Source organism: Lucilia cuprina, chromosome 4 (genome assembly GCF_022045245.1).
Source record: "Lucilia cuprina isolate Lc7/37 chromosome 4, ASM2204524v1, whole genome shotgun sequence".
Classification (NCBI taxonomy): domain Eukaryota; kingdom Metazoa; phylum Arthropoda; class Insecta; order Diptera; family Calliphoridae; genus Lucilia; species Lucilia cuprina.
Window position 1 is genome coordinate 5,148,621 of NC_060952.1, and position 19,100 is coordinate 5,167,720.

General features: G+C 30.5%; 3 protein-coding genes across 5 annotated transcripts in view; 1 reads left to right on the forward strand and 2 right to left on the reverse strand.

The window, feature by feature from the left end:
* Positions 1-82: 82 nt before the first annotated feature.
* LOC111675461 (colorectal mutant cancer protein) lies at positions 83-5,066 on the reverse strand. 3 transcript variants are annotated; one of them, XM_046949377.1, is made up of 8 exons: positions 4,246-5,066; positions 3,367-3,637; positions 3,079-3,263; positions 2,634-3,011; positions 2,263-2,573; positions 2,051-2,188; positions 1,329-1,964; positions 83-1,264 (listed from the first exon to the last, which is right to left on the reverse strand). In XM_046949377.1, the coding sequence occupies exons 1-8, from the start codon at positions 4,549-4,551 to the stop codon at positions 970-972; spliced, it is 2,520 nt and encodes an 839-aa protein (XP_046805333.1). In that variant the 5' UTR covers positions 4,552-5,066; the 3' UTR covers positions 83-969. The 3 variants fall into 3 exon arrangements, with proteins under 3 accessions (XP_046805333.1, XP_023291996.2, XP_046805334.1); XM_023436228.2 differs by having other exon boundaries at positions 83-1,267; positions 4,246-5,056; XM_046949378.1 differs by lacking the exon at positions 4,246-5,066 and adding an exon at positions 3,703-3,913 and having other exon boundaries at positions 83-1,267.
* Positions 5,067-8,186: 3,120 nt separating this feature from the next.
* Positions 8,187-13,873, forward strand: LOC111675483. Its single transcript, XM_046950014.1, has 3 exons — positions 8,187-8,586; positions 8,665-8,845; positions 12,708-13,873. The coding sequence occupies exons 1-3, from the start codon at positions 8,442-8,444 to the stop codon at positions 13,363-13,365; spliced, it is 984 nt and encodes a 327-aa protein (XP_046805970.1). The 5' UTR covers positions 8,187-8,441; the 3' UTR covers positions 13,366-13,873.
* Positions 13,869-19,100, reverse strand: part of LOC111689044 (ETV5-related protein Ets96B) — a 9,078-nt gene continuing 3,846 nt past the window's right edge. The window contains exons 4-7 of the mRNA XM_046949870.1: positions 18,895-18,973; positions 18,587-18,633; positions 14,750-15,353; positions 13,869-14,397 (exon numbers count right to left, since the gene is read on the reverse strand). Coding sequence (XP_046805826.1) covers positions 13,899-14,397; positions 14,750-15,353; positions 18,587-18,633; positions 18,895-18,973 — 1,229 coding nt within the window. The 3' untranslated portion in view covers positions 13,869-13,898. The remainder of the gene's footprint in view (positions 14,398-14,749; positions 15,354-18,586; positions 18,634-18,894; positions 18,974-19,100) is intronic.

Genomic DNA, 19,100 nt, shown 5'->3' on the forward strand with positions numbered 1-19,100 from the left:
AACAGTAAAACACATTTTCGTAATTTTATAGTTTATATTTATAATTTATATATGTATAATATTTTTTTTTATTTGTTTATTGTTTTTCTTTACAAAAAAAGCAAATACAAGCTGCACTTTTTTTCCCCATCATTAAATTAATAATAATTTTGTTTTAATTTTTTTCTGTTTCTTTTAACAACTCTGCTAAATGGGCTAACATTGCTATTGATATTTTCATAATATATTAATTAATAATAATAATTATATAAATATATAATTCTTTTATTTAATGTTCTTTAATAAGTGTATGAATAGTAAACTTGAATAATAATAATAAATTGTTTTTTTGTTGTTGTTAATCAATTATGAAAAAGAGGATAAACGAAAATAATTCGTTTAATATTTTTTATTTTTTTATTTTTACAAAAAAGAAAGCTTTTTTAATGCTTAACAAATGGCACATCTGTGTTAATAAGTATTTAAAATATTTTTGTTTTAATTTTACTTTTAATATAAAAAAAGCCAAAACAATAGTATAAAAGTATTATATTAGTTAAAAAATTGGCAGGAAATTAAAAAAAAAATAAACATTTTTTTAGACTAATTAGAAAACTAAACTAAAAGTTTGTTAAATACACAAGCTATTAACGAGTATATAAATTACATTTGTTAATAATTATTATTGTGTATAATTTGTAGACATAGAGATTAATAGTAGAGGGATAGAAGTGAAAAGTATAAAGATATGCAAGAGAGAGTATTACAATATTTATACACATCAGATCTTGTAAGGTTTTCTACAAAATTTCCAATATAATTGCTGATCAACTTTTAAAATGTTCCAATAGGATTAAAAATTGTTGTAATCTTTACAATTAGAAAACTATTAATAGTATCTGGAAATTGTATTAATTTCTTTTTGAAATTTGAAAAAAAAGATAACGAAAATATGGAAACTTTTATGAACTTAAGGAAATAAATTTCTTACTACAAAGTTGTTTCGGGTACATTATCATGATGTGATTGTTGTTGTTGTTGCTGCTGCTGCTGGTGGTGATGATGTTGATGCCTATTGAAATGTGTTGTAGTTTGTTGTTGCATGGAGGCAGCAGAAGGTGTATACTGTTTATATTTGTATTTATTAATATTGGCCACTTCCTGTTCCAATTGTTGATGCTGCTGTTGGCGACCTATTTCCAAAGTGATATCCATAATTTTTTGTTCCAATTTACGTATACGAGTTTGATATTTGCGTTTATTTTGCTCAATGATTTGGGTAAGGCTTCTAAAACAAAATGGAAAACACGATTAATATTTTGTTATTTAAAAAAAACTTCTAAACTCACAGATTCGTTTTCTGTAATTCCCTAACAGTATTGTGTAAATGTTCATATTTTTCATCTGAGATTTTTTGTGACTCTGTTACCGATGCTATAAGCGTTTGTATGCGTCCCTTTAGTTCGGACTCTCTTGATAAAGCCTCCACCAATTGTTGTTCGGTCAGGGCTACATGTTCTGCCTCCGAATAGGTTGAATTACGTTGGTCCACTATATGTAAGGGTCGTTGCTGCTGATGATGAAATAATTCTGTAGTTTCATTATTTAGTTGTAATTGATGCTGTAGTTGTTTGAGTGCTTCATGCAGAACGCCTATACGATCATTGGCGTATTGCTTTTCTCGTTCCGCCTGTTCAGCTTTTACTTTAAGTGCAATATTTTCTTCACGTAAGTTTAATAATTCTTGCATTAGCACTGCCATTTCTAAATCGAGAGCAGTAGCTTTTTCCTTACCGCTCAATTCCTTTTTGCTTTCCAGTGATAAACGTGATTTTTCATAGGAATCACTGAAAGGCGATTCGAGATTAACAATAGTGTTTTGTACAGTGGAACGTCTGCCCTTAAGTTTGGACACATGATAACGTAGACGATTATCGTCTTCCGATGTCCATGGTGTGGGAGTGACTTTATCGGGGATGCTAAAACTGTTAATGGTAAAGAGTTTTGTTTGATGTTTAAATATTTTATTCAAGAGTTCTTTTAAATATTTGTCAAACTTCAACTATTTTACCTATTTTGCCAAGGACCTAAACTATTTTCACATGTGTTCTTCTCACTTTCCAAACGATCTAGCAAATGGCGGGCCACCGATTCAACCGCTTTGCGACTTTCTTCAGCTGCCGAGGACTTTTCTTTAATTAAACCCAATCTTAAAATAACATAAATGAAATTCATGTCAGAGCAAAGACATTTTATATTAACAATCAATTAAATAAAACTTACTTGCTTTCCAATAAAGCCAACATAACATCATATGCCTCAATGGCACGATCACTACAATTTAAGGCTGCCTGCAAAGCTATAGCATTTGATTCATATTTTCCACACAATAAATACAAATGTTCACAGTGTTCCTTGGCCTCATCTAAGGTCAAAGACAAAACCGTATTTTGCACCTTTAAATGCTCAACTTTACGCTGTAAACGTTGCAGTTCATTATCCAGCTGAGAGGGTTCAATAAACGATTCCATAAGAGAGCTATTATTCTGCTTGAGATCAGATACCAAATGTTCTACTATATTGGCATTTTTAATCTAGTATTCAATTGAAACAATTTAAGTATTAATTTTATTATTTTGTTTATGTAGTTTTACCTCATTATTCCTTAAATCCATGGCTGTTATATTATCACCCTCTATTTTACTGGCACATTTTAGTCTTACCCTCTCGGCCATTTTGGGTATGGCTGGTATTTTATGAGGACTGGTGACGTAGGTGTCTTCGGCAGTTAATGTCGAGGTATTATTTAAATCGTTCAAGACCTCATCATCAACATCTTTGTGCGTTAATTGTAACGAAGGCTCCAAAGAGTCTAAGCTTTGTGTGGCCTCTACATCAGCACCATAATGTTCAATACTGCCTGGTTCTTCTACTGCTGTACTAATGCCACCATTGTGACCATTAGCATTGGCTATCTCCGATTGCAGCAATGCCATTTGAGCCTTAAGGTGGAGAATTTCTTCTTGTAAAGCCTATAAATTATAAGAAAGTAAATAAGTTTTTTTATATTTAAAGGATTTTTAAAAATCTTTAACTAACTTCTACTTGTGCTTTATAATTGGTATCGCATATCTTTAGCTCCTCTGTAACTTCACTGCACAAATTATGTTCCACTTCATTGTGAGAGTAGTCAGCTTCTTCTAAAGGATCTGTTTGACATTCTGCATCAGGATTTGTTAGGTTTAGTTCAGAATTGTAAACAGAACCTTCTTGGTAACTTATTTCTGCAATGTTTAAGAAAATGTTTAATAAATATCAAAACATCTAAAGTTTTTCAATTGTAAATGATATTTTTCAAATTTCATTTATTACTAATTTTTAACTTACCACTTCCTTCGGGTTCTTGTTCTTCCAAAATAGTAGTCTCCTGTTTATTGCGTAGTTTTTTACTTAATTCAGCTATAACACAGTGCATTTCCGTAATACGACACTCATGGGCGGCACTAACGATTTCCAAACGTCTCAAGCAAATTTCCTTTTCCGCATTGCATTCTTCCAATTGCTGCTGCACAGTAGTACGTTGTTCTTCAGCCTGCTGCAAACGTTGAGACAATTCTCGCACTTTAGTTTCCAACTGTTGCAAGGAAAGATTATCAACCTTGAAAGTAAAAAAAAATAAAAATTAAAATAATTTAAAATAATTAACTCATTCAATACAACTACATTGATAGCTCTTAAGGGCATAGGTTGTGCCACTAAGGTATACTCCCAACTACGACGTATCTCTTGACGTTTCAGCATTGATTCCTGTCTCTGTTGTTCTGAACAGCACATACAACTAAGACTACGTCTTAACAGCTGTTCTGAGATCATTTTTTCCATAGAAATTTAGACATTTTAATTTTCTTCAATATTTATTAATAAAAATATATATTTTTAAAGAAGAAAAACTGATTACGTCGTTGTTGTTTGGTATTTTTCCTATAAATTGTTTCTATTATAGTTTTGATTTTGAGTTCAGTAAAGAAAACATAACAAAATTTCGCCATAAACTTAAACGTCACAATTCCTCTGACCCTTGTGACCAACGAATGCACCTATAAAATGTCATTTAAATGCGTTTGTACGCAGCTGCGCACAAATGTCAGCAGCACCTAACCCTAGACCCCCTAAATATCATTACCAACAACAAATTGTCCTCCAATTATTAATATTTAACTCTTCCTACACTGTCTTGTACCCATGTGCCTCTAGAACTCTACTTACTTTATTGACAATATCCAGTGTAGAACAGGAACTTATATTGTTGTCACTTTCAGTGGTATCACGTTGTGTATGATCCGGTGATTCCAAATCACCGGGCAAGTGTGTAATGCCACCTCTGGGACTAATACTGCCAAACAAATACTCCTCATCACAGGGACGCATATTATCCATTAGATCAACTCCCTTGCCTGCTAAACGCAGACCAGCACAACGTCCTCGTTGCTGGTTCATTATGGCACCCTTGGCCACTATGTCACTGCTGCGATGTATCTTACTCACTTTGGCCAAGTGCACATCGTTAGACATTATATTGCAATTATTGAGTTTTTCGTTTTTGTTTCTTCTTCGTCTTTTTGTTTACTGGCGGCTTTCAATTGTTTACCTTTGTTGTTGTGTCGTCTTATCAATTGATTCCTTGTTATTTTTCAATTTGTTATTCTGTTTTCCTACAATTTGTTGCTATATTTTTTTCGTCTGCCACCAATTTGTTTCTTTTCAGCTCCGTCTGTCCAACTTTCTTGTCAGTCTACAAGCCATCCATCAACACTATTTAGCTGTGGCAGTGTATTTTAAAGCCATTACGCCCAGTTTGTATTTCCTTACATTTCTTTTTTATAATTACTGCATTTTGTTTTAGTATTTTCTTTTTTGTTTTTATTTAACAAATTGTTAGTTTTTTAAGGCGTTTTTAGTAAATTTTCAATTAAAATGTATATATTTTTCACACATTACACCTTGTTTCACAATTGAGAAAAAAGAAGTACAAAAAAATGACATTTCGTATTTGTTGAGTTTAGACAGGGGTGTTATATGTAACGATTTTGGGATGTTTTGACGTTTTTTTTTTTTGTAAATTTAGTCAGATTACGTGTGAAGATTTTTGATACAAAATCTCTCCATATTAAACATTTTTAAACGCAAGTTGTTTAAGATAAAATTAAAGTTGCTAACGTGCAAAATTAATAAAAAAGATATATTTATATTATTAAAAAATTAACACCTCTGACTAAAGGGTTTTCCTTGATGGGAAAATATTAGGTCGTTGGAGTTGCCACTGTATTCAAAAATAGTGTTGGGCAACGTTCAGAGAAAGTGATAGCTAAGTGAGTGACATATCGAATACTTACTGCAAGTACATCAGTACGGCAGCAACCAACAAACCAAACGAACTAAGTAACTAACTAACCAACCAACTAACTAACTAACTAACTAACTAACTAACTAACTAACTAACTAACTAACTAACTAACTAACTAACTAACTAACTAACTAACTAACTAACTAACTAACTAACTAACTAACTATCTAACTAACTAACTAACTAACTAACTAACTAACTAACTAACTAACTATCTATCTAACTAAATAACTAACTAATATGTTATATTTTATAAAAAACAAGAGTTCACATGCTTCATTTTATTTTCTTATTTAAAGATATTTTACGCATTTATTATTCACTAATTTTAACATGTTTTTTGTTTTGATTATTAAAATTCTTTTAAAATAAACCATGAGTATTTTGTTTATAAATAACGTTCTCTTATTCTGCCACTCTTTGCTACTATTCTCCGTTTTACTTAAAGTGTGGGTTAAGAAGGGAAGCAACTGGTACCTAATTGGTTTGAAAAAAAGGAACTTTATTAGACTAAAAGTACCAAAGTGTATACATATAAGTTTTTGTTGTTGATTTTAAGAAAACTTTTTCCAATTTTTAAGACATTAATAAATACTTATAGAAAATATTTATGTAAATTTTGTCTATGATTGTTTTTTAGAGTAGGAATGTAAAAACTGCTACTACAAAAGTACTTTTTATTTCCGAAGAATATTTAAGCAATTACTAAAGGTAGAATTAATAATACTGATAACTCTAGTTATTAAAATTGCAATTCAGTTAAAGGATATCGAAATATAATAAGGAAATCTTCGCGTCAGCTTATCTTCCCGAATTTTAAAATATCGAAATTTTTACTTATATTTTTTTAAATCTCTTGATATTGCAGTCTAATTTGAAGAACAATATTTAGCTGTATATAAAACAATAATCTTCCGATTTGTTAAGTTTAGTTTGGATAAAAATATAATCTGAAAATTTGTATATAATTTTTTTTTTTTATTCGAAAGGAAGATTTCATAAATGTTCTTTGTATCGGTTTTCAATAAAATTTTTATTATTGGATTGTTATTATTTACTGAAATACACTCAGGTTCAAAATTTTGTTATGTTAAATTGGAAGCTGTGATACACGGTTGTCAGATCTTACAACGATGTCAGTAAAATGTGCAGAAAATGTCGAACAATTGCGTAAACTTAAAATTTTTCTTTTGCAACGTTGTCAGAAAAAGCATTACTGACAATGTTGCTTGTCAAAATTGTGAAAGTTGACACTATTTTTTGTACATTTTCTGCTCATTTTACTGCCAACGTTGTAAGATTTAATAAATCTAGGGAATTTCAAAAGTGTGCTTTGAAATTGGAACTGAGTATAATACGTATTAAAAAAATCTTAAAACCAAAATATATTTGATAAATTTTGTATCAAAATTATTGAAACCCTTAAGATGATATAATTTCGGGCAATTTTGAATTTAATTAATTTGATTTTAATTAATTTGATACTCTTTGTTTAAAAATAAGTTAAGCTATAATTTCCTATTAAATTTGTATTATAGATACAATTATGAAATTATAAAAATACTATAAATCTTTTACCGAAATATAGGTTCTGATAACAAATCTTTGTTTGGTACTTTTTATGAGATTTGATTTCAGTACCTTGAAATATACCATTCTACCAAATTGTTATACCCTACACCACTATAGTGGGGAGGGTATTATACGTTTGTGCTGATGTTTGTAACATAAAAAATATTGGTGCAATATCCACCTTAAAGTATACCGATCGATTCAGAATCATTTTTTGAGTCGATTAAGACATGTCCATCCGTCTATACGGCTGGCTGGCTGTTCATGTAAACCTTGTGCGCAAGGTACAGGCCGCAATTTTCAAGATAATTTGATGAAATTTGACCAAGCACATTTTTTGGCACAGGGACGAAGCCTATTGAAAATTGTTGAAATCGGTCCATAAATTCACCTAGCCCCCATACAACCGTACCTCCCGATTTGAACTTTTTATGCCATAATTACGTCAAATATTCTGCTATCTCTCTAAAATTTACAAAAATAAGTTTTATATAAGTATATATATGACACTGCAGATATTCGTAAGGATCGGCCTATATTTGACCCTAGCCCCCATACAAACCCCCCTTCAAAAATGACTTAAACGTCTAAAGTTGACTTGTAACCATTTGTATCGCAATGAAACTCAACAAAACTAACTGTTATTTAGAAATATATCCTTTTCCCAATAGGTCGAGGATCGGCCTATATTTGACCTATGTAAAGCCTCATTTAGAAATTTTAGTTTTTTTTTATCAATAAATGGCTTAAATATACTCATGGTGTAGGCTATTATATGGTCGGCCATGCCCGACTATACTTTCCTACTTTTTTTACCAACGAGTCCACATGACATCATTTTTAAATGTGTGAGTCTTATTTAATGGATGGTTTTTTGTTGTTATCGGTTCCCCCAAATTATGCTCCCCCAAACAAAATGCGAAATAAATACAATACAAGTGAAACTCACTCACTATTAGTGTGTATAGTGTTTGTTAAACAAAACAGAGAAAAAAAAACAAACAAAACAAAAGAATAACAATAAAAAAATAAAACAAAAACAAAATTAGCAGAAATTAAATTAATTCTAATATTTGTATGTATGTATATAAAGACGGCCACAAAATTTGTGTGTGTACAAGTTTAAATATACGAAATTCGTATAGAGCAGAGCAATGCGTCTGTCCATCTATCCAAACAACTACCACCACTGGTTCTGTCGGTATATTAACTCATTAGTAACAACTTGAAATGCAGAGGTTGTACTACAGAGCGGCAAATGAAGGAAAAAATTAACTGAACGACAGACAATAGACTGAGTGACTAAATGACTCTATGACTCTGGCTGTTTGGCTGCTTAATAATTAAACGAAATAAATATTTTTGTCAAATACATTTTATTTAAATATTTTTGTATTCAGTTGTATTTGAACGTTGAGTGCTGAAAGACGTCTTATTAAAGTTAAATAATTAAGAAAAAAGAAAAAAATATATATAAATATTAAAAATGGCTGATAATAATGATTCAAAATTCGGTTTCAAAAATAAAGAAAAGGCCGAGGAAACCTTAGTCCTGTTGGAAAGTCATGATATGCAATATCGTAAATTGACTGTGCGTGGTTTATTGGGCAGAGCCAAGAGAGTTTTAACAAGTAGGTTAAATGAGAGAAAAAAAAAACGTTAAATTTAAAAATATTAAAAAAACACACACATTCCCTTTTTACCTTTAGTGACCAAAGCCGAAGATAAAGTTAAAAATATCAATGATGCTATAGAAGTATTTGAGAATTGGTTAGCCGAGAATGGTGGTGGTGCCGCCAATAAAAATGCCAAAACCGATAATGAAGATAAAGTAGAAACTGTACCTGGTTTGGGTTTCAAGGATAAGGAATCGGCAGAGAAAACACTCAAGTAAGTTAATTAAAAGTTATCATATTTAATTTTTAACGTTTTTACATATTTCTAACAATTCCTCACACAGTTGTTAATTTTGGGTAGTAAAAAAAACGTACTTTTTTCTTACGTTTTGTACATTTTTGCTATATAATTAAAGATACAAGATGTCTGTCATCTTCATTTCATATAAATAATCGCTTTTATTGACCTAATGGGCCTGCTCTTTACCTATATGTAGATTTTTGTTGTTATCTTTTCTATATAGTTTTGTTGTTGTTTTGTTTTAGTAGTTTATAATGTGGTTGTTTTTCAATTCTGCATATTTATTTTAATACCATCGTGAGATACTTACTCTACAACGTGAAGGTCGGTTGGCATTTGCAATGATGTCATTTTGGTAGTGTTTTCTAAAGTAGTAGTATTTAGTTAGTTTTCAGTATTTTTCTTTATAAATTTTTATTTTGTATATTTTCGTGATGCCACTCACCGCCAAACACGTTGTAAACGAAAGAAATTTAAAAAAAAACTTTTATTTATAAATACTTCTCGCTTATTTTTTATTTGGGGGGAAAAAAGTAGAATCATTTAAATTATGTCAATATTGTGTTAATATTACTTTTTCTAATGACTGTTTTCATTACTTGACGATGAGTATTTGTTGTATTTATTTATTTTTATCGATTTATCCATTTTACACGAAACATTCCTATTATATAGAATCATTCTAAACAAATTATACATTTAAATTTATATCGATAATACTGTCAATATTGTCATATCAAGCTTGTGGCAACATTTATATGACTGGTCATCGTTTGTAAACATTTTGAAATATTTTTATATTCAAAAATTTTGTTTTTCAAAATTCTACTTTTCAGTTTAAAACCTCTACAATTGGAGGTAGAGTTCTATAAATCGACTTTCGAATAATCGACTTTTTGCCGAAAAAAAGTCGAAGTCGACTATTTTGTTCCAAAAAAGTCGATAACTATCGTCTGTGAAAAAAGTCGAAAAGTCGAAAAAAGTCAAAAAAGTCGAAAAAAGTTAAAAAGTCGGAATAGGTCCATAAGTTCGAAAAATTCGATAAGTCGAACAAAGTTAAAAGGGTTCTGTAAATCTTTCGAACAATCGAACAATCGACTTTTTGCCGTAAAAAGTCGAAGTCGACTATTTTGTTCCAAAAAAGTCAATAAATATCGTCTGTGAAAAAAGTCGAAAAGTCGACTTTGTAAATAAAAGTCGAAAAAAGTCTAAAAATCAAAAAAAGTCGAAAAAAATTAAAAAATTGGAAAAGGTCCAAAAGTTCGAAAATGTCGATAAGTCGAACAAAGTTAAAAAGTCGAAAAAGGAATAAAAGTTCGAAAAAGTCGATAAGACGGAAAACGTCGAAAATAGCCAAAAAAGTCCAAAAAAGTCGAAAAAGGTCGAAAAGTCACAAAAAGTCGAAAAAATTCGAATAGTCGGAAAAAGTCGTAAACTAGAAGTATTAGAAAAAAGTCAAAAATAGTCAAAAGTTTTAAATTAGTGGAAAAAAAAGTCAAAAAATCAAAAACTCAAAAATAGTCGGAAAAACTTGAAAGAAGTCGAAAAGTCAAAAAAAAAATCGGAAAATGTCTAAAAGTCGACTTTTAATTAAATGAAAAAAGTCGAAAAATCAACTTTTCATAAATGCAAAAAGTCGAAAAATCAACTTTTTAATAAATGCGAAAAGTGGAAAAGTCAAAAAATCGACAAAAGTCTTATCCTTAAAAAAGTATTAAAACAACAAAGTCTCCTTTTTTATTCTTTAGAAACATATTAAGTACCTTGTACCTAGTGAAGTTCCATTTCGCAATGTTTCTTTTGCGAAATTTGTCGGTATAGTTTTGAAAATAGAAACCATATATCCGGTAAAACCTTATGCAATTTGCAGTCCGCTAATTCCAGATATTTACACCCATATTCACCACCTCTCGTTATCGTTAAACCGGTAGTTATACTTCTAGTTTTCAGATATTTATGGAAAATTTAAGGAGTAAGTAATTTTTATTATTAAATATTAAAGATATGAAGACATTTATGTTGAAGTTAAAGGCCAGAAAAGGTCATTAGTTTCGAAATATAACACCTAGCCCTCTATCAAGCCGGTTGTGAGCTCTTACATAGAAAAAAGTTGGTGACGAAACGTTTACGATTTATGAAAAAAAGTATTATTAATAAATCGGAAAATCAGTTTTAGTGTTCCCGGGGGATTTAATATCTGAAATAACAACGCTCCCAAGATATTTAAATACAATTGCAATTTTTTGGGTCTGTATCATGTTACGTTTTCAAAATAGGACTTCTATTCAAAATTACACTTTATTGTGAAATTCGAACAACAAAAAACATTCAATACAAACCACTGTAGTACACTGCCATAAGATCATTATTATTTTAAATATCATCATAATCAGAGTAATTGGACTTATCATAATTACCAGGTGCTCAGTAAAACAAAAATATTATCACTCACTTAGAGTAAAAAAACGAAAGGGGAATGTATGCATTAATTTAGAAAAAAGTGAAGTATCTTAAAATAATTTAAAAATGCAAATTTTAAAATAATAATCATTTGAAATTTTTATTGTTGTTATTGTTAATATAAATAAATTTGATTGAAATATTTCCAACAAACTAATACTACGACTCTGCACTTCTTTTTATGACGCTTGATTTTTTTTTTGCAACTTTTTGTTTAACCGAAAATATTTGAATTGTAATTTGTTTATTTGGTTCTTATTTCGAACGTATGTATGTATATACATATGTATGGATATGTGTAATTTCATTTCAGTCATAAATCTTTAATGGCTTGTTTTACGGAATGCTAATTAATAATACATTTATTTTTGTATCTGTGTTCTAATAATTGAAATTGTGAGTTGAAGCTGCTTAACGAATATTTTTATTTTAAAGTGTGACGTAGAACTGTTTTTTTTTAATTTAGACTTTATACTGTTGCCTAAGATATATTCAAATTTGCATATAAAATATGTTGTATAGAATAAATTTAAAATGTTTATATTTTGGATAAGTAATTTTTAAATGATTTATTTCAATATTGTTTAAGTTTATTACAATCGTTTCTATTAAAGAAACCCACGTATAAGTTTATTAACTTCTTCTAGTATGATTCAATTGTAAATTTGCCTGGAAATGGTGTAGTTGCTTATATTTCAATTAATTATAATTTGGGTATTATCTTTACTTCCTGTTGACCTATTTTGTTCTCCACAACCTCTACGTAGACTTTAATGGTTTTGTGAAAGTTCCTAGTTTTGATTTGAAGACAATTTCCAGTTAATTCTGTCAAGATTTCAGTTCAATTTTGACTTGAACTATCCCTAAAAAGAATTTTTCAAAATGTCAATTATATTTCAGTTCCAGTTCAGTAATAGTTAAGTTATATTTCAGTTCCAGTTCTAGTTCAGTTCCAGTACAGTTCTAGTTCAGTTCTAGTTTAGTTCTAGTTCAGTTCTAGTTCAGTTCTAGTTCAGTTTTAGTTCAGTTCTAGTTCAGTTCTAGTTCAGTTCTAGTTCAGTTCTAGTTCAGTTCTAGTTCAGTTCTAGTTCAGTTCTAGTTCAGTTCTAGTTCAGTTCTAGTTCAGTTCTAGTTCAGTTCTAGTTCAGTTCTAGTTCAGTTCTAGTTCAGTTCTAGTTCAGTTCTAGTTCAGTTCTAGTTCAGTTCTAGTTCAGTTCTAGTTCAGTTCTAGTTCAGTTCTAGTTCAGTTCTAGTTCACTTCTAGTTCAGTTCTGTTTCAGTTTTAGTTCAGTTCTTGGTAATTGATTTTATTTCTTTATCCCAATACTTCCCAACTTAATTTTTTTAACTAATATTTCTCTTATATTTATTTTAGAATTCTAGAAGACCGTGATCCTGAATATCAGAAACTTGCTGTCAAAGGTCTAATTGGCAGCTCAAAACGTGTACTTTCCGGTACTAAAAATGAAGAAAAGATTCAATCCATCAAAGAAGGTGTTAAAATACTAGAAGATTTCCTTGAGAAATTCGAAACGGAAAATCTCATCAAAAACAATAGAGCCTATTTGGCTTACAATGTTATAGAACAATTACCCCAGCCGGAAGATGCTTTACAGGCAGAATTCCTTAAAGCCTATGGTGGTCCTAAGGCTAAGGGTAATTACAAACATTTGCGCACCATGTTCCCTGCCGATGATGACTCCACTTCGTGGGATATTATACGTAATAGAAATATTGCCAAATTATTAGCAAAACTTAAGGAAGAAGATGCTAAGCTGTTCGATGATACTGGTAAACCCTCCGAAATACACATGCAATTGATACACTGGGCCTACAGTCCACAACCGGAAAAGGTTAAGAGCTATGTGGGAACATTGAAAAAAGATACTCCACCACCAGAACCCAAAAAGGCAGAAAAACGTAAATGTGAAGAATCAGCTTCATCTGGTTCCGGTTCGGCCTCGGCTTCGGAAGGTAGTGAGAAGGAAGAAGAGAATGGTGAATCTCCTGAAAAGAAGGCTAAGACTTCTTAAATGTAATTAATGTATTTTGCGTTCCATACCAAGCCATTTACTATAGTAGTACTTACAAATAAATAGTTTTAATTTAAAAAGAAATTTAAGTTAAAAGGGTATTATCACAAAAGATTTAGTAATAAATCAAATGGTCTTTACATTCACTCAACAAAGTGCATAAATCTTTAGCATTGTAAAACACCTATGTAGAATTTTATTTGTGTCGGGTGTTTAAACAAAAAGAAAATTTGTTATAATAAAATTCAGTTAAGGTATCCAAGTACTAAAGCTTTGCTGAAATAAAAGTTAGAAAACTAAAAGCTTTAAGTCCTTAATATCTTGAATTAAAATGTATTTGTATCTCATATGTATATTGTTCAATTATATTTTTTATGAATATTGTTTTATTAACTACTTATGAGTGTGTTTACTTACATACATATGTATAATAAATATATACAATAATACATTTTCTACATTTACAAATACAACACTATTACAAATTGTTATCATATCAATCAATTAACATATCTTTTGTTTTATTTCCTCAATTAAAATTTACCATAAAACAATTGTTCAAGATGTTTTGCTCCCGTCACATGGCTGAGAGCATTTCTTTCTCTGTTGGCTTCCTCCTCTAATGAGGAGCTTGCTGTTATAGTATCTCTTGTTATAAGACTAGAGTCTACGTTTGTTTTACCGGCTGAGTTGGGTGAACCTAGTAAATGATGATGATGGTGGTGACTGAGATGTTGCTGTTGATGATGTGGAAGTTGTTGATGATCATTTTTAGCGGCTGTTGCAGTATTACCCAAATGTCCATAAGCCATATTGAAAAGGGCCTCGGGATCGCAGACAAAACGATATACATAACGTTCTCCATTAACTTTTTGCATAATGCCTTTTTCATAGTAATAGCGTAGACTACGCGATAATTTGTCATAATTCATGGCGGGTCGATTTTTCTGTATACCCCAACGTCGTGCCACCTCCTCGGGTTCAATGAGTTTAAACTCCATTCCACGCCCAGTCCAGGCGATACAACTTGAGCTGTGAGGGAGACAAAGTGATAATAGAATATTTAGTTAAGTTCTAGTTCTAGTTCAGTTCTAGGTTAGTTCTAGTTCAGTTCTAGTTCAGTTCTAGTTCAGTTCTAGTTCAGTTCTAGTTTAGTTCTAGTTTAGTTCTAGTTCAGTTCTAGTTCAGTTCTAGTTCAGTTCTAGTTCAGTTCTAGTTCAGTTCTAGTTCAGTTCTAGTTCAGTTCTAGTTCAGTTCTAGTTCAGTTCTAGTTCAGTTCTAGTTCAGTTCTAGTTCAGTTCTAGTTCAGTTCTAGTTCAGTGTTAGTTCGGATCTAGTTTACTCCTAGTTTAGTTTTATTTCTAATTTTCCTTCCAATACTTACTTTGTGGTCGGTTCATCAAGTAAAGCCACCAAAAATTGCCACAGTTGCAGAGAACCTCTGCGCTGACTAACTGTATGACTTGTCGTAATATTGTTATTCGAGGCATATAAACTTTCTAATTTGAAATCTGTATCTGTAGAAGACACTGCTGTTGAGGAATCCACACCACTGCCCGGCCTCAGAGTATATGTAGATGATATGGCGGAATTATAAGGATTTTCATATTTGATATCAACTTCAGTTGTAGTGGATACCGGAGTCAATGCCAATGATGGGGTTAAATCTCCCGTAGATCTTAAACCATACCCAGTTGGCGTCTGACCATTATATTGATGATGATAGACGGAGGGTGAGTGACTAAACTTAAAGGCCGATGAGTGAGGACTTAAATGAGCTTGATGATGATGATGATGAAGATTTGTGCCTTGGGCATGTGGATGATGGTGATGGTGGGCGTGGTGATGAGAATGTGGATGAGTGCTGTGAGGATGATGATTGCTTAGATGCGTAGTTGTAGAATCGGGATGTTCAGTTTTGGTATTATGATAATGTTGGCCAAACTGTAGGGAAGACGAAACACCATTATTATTACAAAAGTTAGGATCTGGAATAGAGTAAAAGAAAGATAAACAAATTTTAATTTTCAAAATTATTAAGCGTTAAATCTTTGTCAGATTAGGCAATGATTTGCAGTGTATTCAATTGTAAGATTTATTTACAGACAGAACAAAAATACTTTATACAAAACTATACAGCTTAATTGGGGTAAAAATAGATTTCATTTTAAAAAAATCCTTGAGAGTTAGTTTGTTAGAATCCCAGTCACATTGTATGTTTGTTTAAGAAACTCTTTACCTTGTTTACTCTCATATCTAATAATGTTGTTCTTGTTTGTTTATCTATTATTGTTGTTATTCACACATCAGCCCTTTTATTTTGTTGCTTTTAATGTTAAACAAGTTGATATTTACCGCCCGTAACAACTCAACATTAATACCCTTAAAGCTAAATGGCCAAAAACATGATGAAACCATTTACAAGTAGCAACAAAATAGCAATGGATATAAATTAAATATAAACTTAATTTTAATTCCCACAACATTAACATCCATTTAACAACAGAAAATGCTACTACAACAACACCAGCAGAAAAGGATGATGCATCCTTTTCATCAACGTCAAAATTCCTTTTTTTTCTCTCTTTTTGCCGTAAAATGTAATAAAATTCACTCAACATAGCTTAAATTATTCAACAGTCTACCTGCATAATCTATGAACAAGTGTTGAGAGTGGAAAAGTGGAAAGAAAAAACAATAACAACAACAGTTATTAAAAAAACAACAATATCAACTATATTAACATCATTGATATTGTTGCTACTGCTTTAAAAGGGGGAGTTTATAAGAGAAATTGCCCCCTCTCTTTTAGAACAGAGAAAATCCTCTTTCTGTTTTTTTGTTTTTGCAAATGAAACTGAAAATAAGGTTAAATATTGCGTAAACATTCCCATAGGATTGTAAACAATATTTACAAACAATAAGTGTGTGAGTGCCTTCGATTTGGGTGACAGGAGTGGGGATATTAATAAACTAGGGGTTGTTAAAGTATCTACTGTATGAATTGCATGTTTGATGAATAGAATTAGAGGTGGATTTGCTAATGTTACGACTACTGTCTGGTTTATAAAAACATATAATTATTTGTTAATTTTTGAAGGGACAGTGGTTCGAAGAGTAGAAAAAATATAAAAAGAAAACAATGAAAGAAATTTTCTAATTTCAAATTGGTGATTTTCACTATGTATGGAGATGCTTGATTAATTAGGTATCCTTTAGTGAAAATTAGATGGCTACATAGACTAGGTCAGTAGTATTGTCCTATCCGTTCTTAAAAATCATATATCAAGAAGATTGCTAGAAGACTTTAGATTATTATGGATTGAGATATAACATGATATCTAATACATTTTAGGATATCGCATTAAGTCCTAGTCATTTGGAATGCCGATCCCTATAATGATCTATATATAAGTTGTCAAAATCAGAATAAATAAGAAACAACTACTCTCCTTTTTTGTAATAGTCATATTTTTGTATTCTATCTGATCTGTCAAATGTTCAATGTAGTAGGCAGACAGCAAAATCTAACCCAATCTAAGTAGACTTTTTAATTTGATTTGAGATTGATATTTTCGATATGTATCTCTATGTACCGTGGTTTATATCCTTTAAACGTAAAACATTGAGTTCGTTTACTATGAAGTTTTAAAACGTTTTCCCAAAACGCGAAGTTAGAGTAATTATGGGAGCAAAAGTATATGGACTTCGTAAGATTACCCAAGATACAGACCATGGGATGAGGTACATACTCTGTTCTGCTGCTTCTAATGATCACAATGAACTAAAGTTGTTGACTTGGTGTTGACTACAGTAAAACTATACCCAGATGCCAAACATTCACTATATTATGCTACGTTGTGGATCTGACTGAACTCGAGCTGATACGTAGTAAGTGACTTAAAATTCTAATTGGCAAATCGTTTGGAAAAGTTCTCCTCTTTCTAAAGTAGATGTCAAGATCAAGGTCAAAAGTTGATAAATAGTTACGTTTAAGTCAAAATTTCAACCGATCTATAAAGACGTTGCTGAAGTATCTCAATAATCTTTATTAAGGGAACAATATCGTAAAGATCTATTGGCTTTTGATAAAAGGACGAGTATTTTACGAAAGATGGCTGGATGAGAGTTATTTAGTCGAATGAGACTAAAATCAACAGAATTAGGTCGGTTGTTCAGCGATGGACATGTGTTGGTAATTGGAGTGTAAGTGCGAAATGTTACAATGAAATTTGGAAGTAGATATTTGATTTCTTGGGGCTGTTTTGGAGTAGGTACTTCTTCGAAAAAAAACTTTTTAAATCAAACTATTTTTTTTTGTGTTTATTTTTTCTAACTACGTACCACTGTGCTAGTAAATGTTTTGTACTTAAAGCTGATATGATTTTTTTCAAAAACTAATTTAACAATATTTAATAATTCATAACTCTAGTTCTTAAGGAAATATTTATTATCCTTTATTTTCCTTTAACAATAAGGCACTTTATTTAACATTTAATATTTCTCACTTTATTTCAAAAATAAGATTTGATTATCAACTGTTACTTGTTTCACAATAAATAGATTTTAAAGATTGATTTATGTCAGTATTTTTTTTTTTTTTGATTCCATTGACTCGGTATTATTGCATTAGTATGCAAGTAAGTAGTTAGTGGTTTATTATAACAACAACACAAGCTTTCGTGTTCAATAAAGTTGCTGATGAAGCAACAAGATGTTCCTGTGTCAGGGGTGGGGGGTGAAGGTTTTTAGCATACAGTATAATAATCATAACCTGTCAATTGGATTAGTATAAGAAATAAATTGTGCGCGATATTTTCATTTAATTTTCTTTCATATTCAATTTGTTTGTTTAGTGAGACGCGCGTACGTTTTGTTTAATTTTTTTTATATTTTTATGCAAAACATGAAAAATATTAAAATTTAATAAAAATAAATTGAATTATTGGTTGAGCTCCACTGGCTGAAGATGGTAAATTTTTTCTCTGTTCAAGGTGCTATGAAAAAGAAGAATGAGAGTCTAATATCGAAAAATATGTGTAAGAATTTTTCGCTTAAAAAAATTGTGTTATTAAGTCCTAAGGTTATAAATTTTGAAAATTTTCTTTAAAATTAAAATAAATGAACAAACATAAGATTTGAAATTAAACAATATTGTTCGTTTTGCTTTTTTGAATTATTATTCATAGATGTTGTTATTTTAAACCACTTAAAATCTTACCATCATCGTTTTTCTTTAAAATCCCTGCAGGTGGTGATGATGGAAATCTAAAAAAAAACAGACACAAAAAGGGGAGAGAGAGAGAAAAGCATTTTTTAACAATATTATCAAAAAAGTACAATAATAACAAATCAGCAAATAATTTTTTTTTAAATTGCTCAAAAAAAATCCTCATAAAAAACTTAAAGATTTTGTACAAATTGATAAATAAAAAAAGAAAATTAAAGGTTAAATTAAAATTCAATAGCTCAAACTCTAAAATTAGATTCCCCTTGTTGCTTTAAGTCAAAAAAGAAAGAAAAACTTACCTGTAACAGTATGGATGTGTCACAGCTGGAATGTCGAAAAAAGATGATGCTCTTTCATGACGCACTCCTTTGACATTTACTGTAAAAAGAAAAAAAAAACAAGATTTTCATAAATAAGTTTCTGAACATTTTTTTGGGGGAAAATTGTGCTTCAACCTCATAGATTATCTATTAAATACTATTAAATATCTTAAAAAAAATTACAT